The sequence below is a fragment of the Haliaeetus leucocephalus genome, unplaced genomic scaffold (assembly GCF_000737465.1).
Source record: "Haliaeetus leucocephalus isolate CR32 unplaced genomic scaffold, Haliaeetus_leucocephalus-4.0 Scaffold473, whole genome shotgun sequence".
Classification (NCBI taxonomy): Eukaryota; Metazoa; Chordata; class Aves; order Accipitriformes; family Accipitridae; genus Haliaeetus; species Haliaeetus leucocephalus.
This window is the reverse complement of record NW_010972909.1, coordinates 1,366,338-1,369,821: the sequence shown is the minus strand read 5'-3', so window position 1 is coordinate 1,369,821 and position 3,484 is coordinate 1,366,338. Positions and strand designations below refer to the sequence as shown.

The 3,484-nt window shown below is 55.1% G+C and overlaps 1 protein-coding gene across 1 annotated transcript in view; it reads left to right on the top strand.

Moving 5' to 3' along the window:
- Nucleotides 1-210: 210 nt before the first annotated feature.
- WNT7B (wingless-type MMTV integration site family, member 7B) overlaps nt 211-3,484 on the top strand; it is a 94,794-nt gene continuing 91,520 nt past the window's right edge. Inside the window, exon 1 of the mRNA XM_010575287.1 lies at nt 211-353. Coding sequence (XP_010573589.1) covers nt 283-353 — 71 coding nt within the window. The 5' untranslated portion in view covers nt 211-282. The remainder of the gene's footprint in view (nt 354-3,484) is intronic.

Below are 3,484 nucleotides of genomic sequence, written 5' to 3'. Positions count from 1 at the left end.
GTGCTTGCTCATTTTCTCCCTCAGACTGTCTGTCTTGGGTTTTTGTTTTACCGTTTTTGAGCAGCTCTTTCTATTTTTCCCTCCCTCTTTAGCTTTAATATCGGAGCCGGTTTCGGTCACCATGGCTCTGGGAAGAGCTGCTTATCTGCACCGTGTTGATTTTTTACAGTTCGGCCGGCTTTGCTCCTGGGTAGCTTCAGCAATGCTCTTGACTGGGATTTAATCGACAAGATCAGTTCGACTTTTTGTGCAATTTTTATGGCTCAGTCCATTCTCTAGATCATGCACAGAAACTTTCGGAAGTGGATTTTCTACGTGTTTCTGTGCTTTGGAGTCATCTATGTCAAATTAGGGTAAGTCCTTGTGCACAACAAATCTCCTTGGCTTTTGGGTCACGCTATTAGAGAGTTGCGAACAAAATGTTGCAAAGGAAAAAAAGAAAAAAGAAAGAAGAAGAAGGTGGTGATTTCTCCCTCCCCGCTCCCCCGGCTGTCCAAGCGGTGGCAGCCCCCAGCAGACGCCCGTGTCTCCCCCCGGTCCCGGGGCAGCCGGCGGGGCGATGCCCGGCTGCGGGGCCGCTCAGCGCCGGGGCGCTCCGGCAGCGCCGAGCCTGGAGGGAGCCGGTGGCGGGTGATGACGGATCCTTTTATTTTGTACTGCTTAGGCGAACTTAAATATTATCTCTGGCGTACAGTACCCTCAGAAAAAAAAAAAGGAAAAAAGGCAGGCTGACAGAGTTAACTCAGCCGCTGCTGCTGGGACAATAGAGCAGAGCTTAAGTATTAAAAAGGCGAAAGGGGCGGGAGGAGGGGAATCCCTGCTCTGAACCTGCACTCAGGGATTTGTTTTATGCAGGCCTAGACACAATTTGCGTTTCTATCCATCACACGGACGTGTTGAAATTAACTTGACAACTGGTCCGGCTACCTCCGCGCTGCAGCGCCCGGGAAGCCGAGCGGGCTCCGCCGTCGGGACCGGCTCGGGGGCCCGCGGGCCGGCTGGCAGCGGGGGCTCCCGGGAAGCCCGCTGGTTGCTCCTCGGTATTTGATCGCCGCGGTCGAGATCGCTCTGTTATTTTAGTTGCCAAGTTTCTCCCTCTGCCTCTCCCCCCCGTACGTGTATGCCCTTATTAATATTGCTCGTCGCAGTAGGCTGACTTGAGTTGAATTTCCACATTCCTGAGCCCCAGCCGAGTCCTTACCTGTCGAGCTACAAACTCTTTAAAGATCCTGTCTTTGCATAGCTGCGGGATTTTTTTTTTTTAAATGATCAAGAATGCATAAGGTGAGCTGCGATCCAAAAAACGCTTGCTTCCCACCTTGAAATCAATACGGGGAAGGAGGGGGGGGGGGGCCAAAGGGCAGCCCCCAAAGGCAGAAGAGCGGGGACACTTCCCCGGAGGGACGGGCAGGCCGGCCGACAGCCGAGGCTTAAGGTTACACCCGTCGGGGGTGGGGGGGAGCGGAATTAAATCAAGCTCCTCGGGGCCGAGAAGGGAAGCGGCGCTGGCCAAGCAGGGCCGGTGCCCCCCACCGGGAGCTCCCCCAGCTGCGGGCAGCGAGGGCAGGGCTGCCCGGTTCGCAGGGCGCCGGCGAAAGCCGGGGGCTGCCCTCCGGAGGGTCGCCGGCAGGTTGCTCGGCGGGCACCGGCCGGTTTGCCTCGCTTGGGTCGTTTTTTTTTTTTTTTTTTTTTTTTTTTCTTTTTTTTTTTTTTTGGCAAGGCTCTCGGCCCGCCCCTACAGCCGCAGGTGCCGCCGCGGGGGCCGGCGGAGCAGAGCGCTGCCCCGCAGGAGACCCGCGGAGGATGCGCGGAGGCGGAGGGGGCGCGGGAGCCGCTCTCCGCGCTGCCCCCCCCCCCCCCCGCCCCGGTGAGGAGCCCCCCGTCCAGCCCTGCCCGGGCCAGTAGCCCCAAATCCTGCCTGCTGGAGACAGGAGGGTGTTTTCGGTTCTCTGACCTCTGCGGGGCTAAATACCTGCGCCGCCCTTTGTCGTAGCCGTGGTCGGCAGCGATGGGCTCCGTCGTCCTCCAGGCTCAGGCTGACAGGGGTTTAGGCGAGAAGTGAATTTGGTGAGGCTGTGTATCCGTAAACGAAGCGATGACAGGGGCACCCCATCTGTGTCAGTAGCTGGAGGACTTCGTACAACACATCCCTCGCAGAGAGGCAGGCGAGCTCAAAGAAAACGCTTTGCAAAATAAGGGTAATGGTACTGCTATTAGCTTTCACTGCGGTTTTATTTTTAAAGGGAACAGAAGATTGGGCGCATGTTACAGTCTGGAAGGCAGAGCTCTTTTCGAAATTGATTGTGGCTGTTTTAGAAGGGGATTCAGAGCAAAAATCGGAAGAATGCTGTCGAACTGAGCCTGGAAGTAAAACTGAGTGGACAGCAGGAACAGTAAAAGCCCTTACAGAAACCCTATCAGATCCATCACCATGCCTGTAAGGCGATGAGGATACTTCACTTTCTCTGAACAATAGGAGAGAAATTTGCTCTGAGATCCAGGGCTACTTCTGGGCTAGGCATGTGGGATGCAATTATTTCCTCTTTCATCAGCCACTGGAACTACCATTTTGCTGAAACCATATCCTTTGAGTGTAACGATACCTTTTCGAGCGAGCTCTTTGCATAGAAAAGGGGGGAAGATGAAGTGAGGTAAAACGTAGTTTGTCTTCCAGTGCGTTAGGTTTATTTTGCAGCGTGAAGGAGAGAGCCATTGTGCCAGCGATAGCAAAGAGATTAGGCTTGGCAGGCTTTTTTTTTTTTTTCCCCCGCTTTGCTGCGGAGCACGTGTTCGTGTCTTAATAAAACGTGCTAAAAGCTCCACTTTAGGTGGCAAACATGAGACCGAGGGGAGAGAAAGTAACGCAATACTTAAGTATTCACCTAGCTGTTGGACGGGGCGGGGGGGTCCCATGGGGTGACATGGCAGGGTACCATAAAGAAACCGCTGTGTCCGCTTAGGAGGAGAGAGCAAGGTCCCGCTCAGGTAGTCCTCCCTCTCAGGGAATTCCCGCTGTTCCCACTTCTATTTCCTATCGCCGAATTTGCTGGAGAGAGAGGCGTGAGGTGAAGCATCCCTTGATATTTCTGGCGATGACGTTTCCATCCAGGCACCGACGCGTAAAGCGTCTGCAGCCCTGCTGACTCCGTGTGTCCCCTCGCGAAAACAGATCCCGTCCAATATCGACCTCGGCTAGCAGCAGGATCGAAACAGAAATATTTCCTGCGAAGGTCGCAGAGCACTCGGCTCCAGTTTAATTAGTAAATACGTTGGAAGTTAAAAATCACAGCTGTGCCACAGACTCAAATCACAGCGGATGCTCCAGGGAGGCGTGATGTGACCCTCGGAAAGACGGAGCGGCGGGCAGTGCCCGGACCAGGGCTCTGGGGGCAACCCCCCCCCCCTTCTCCTCTTTATCTTTCCTGGAGGGAAAAAGAGGGGGAGCAGCCGGGGCAGCGCCAAGGGGAGCGGAGAGGACACCCCC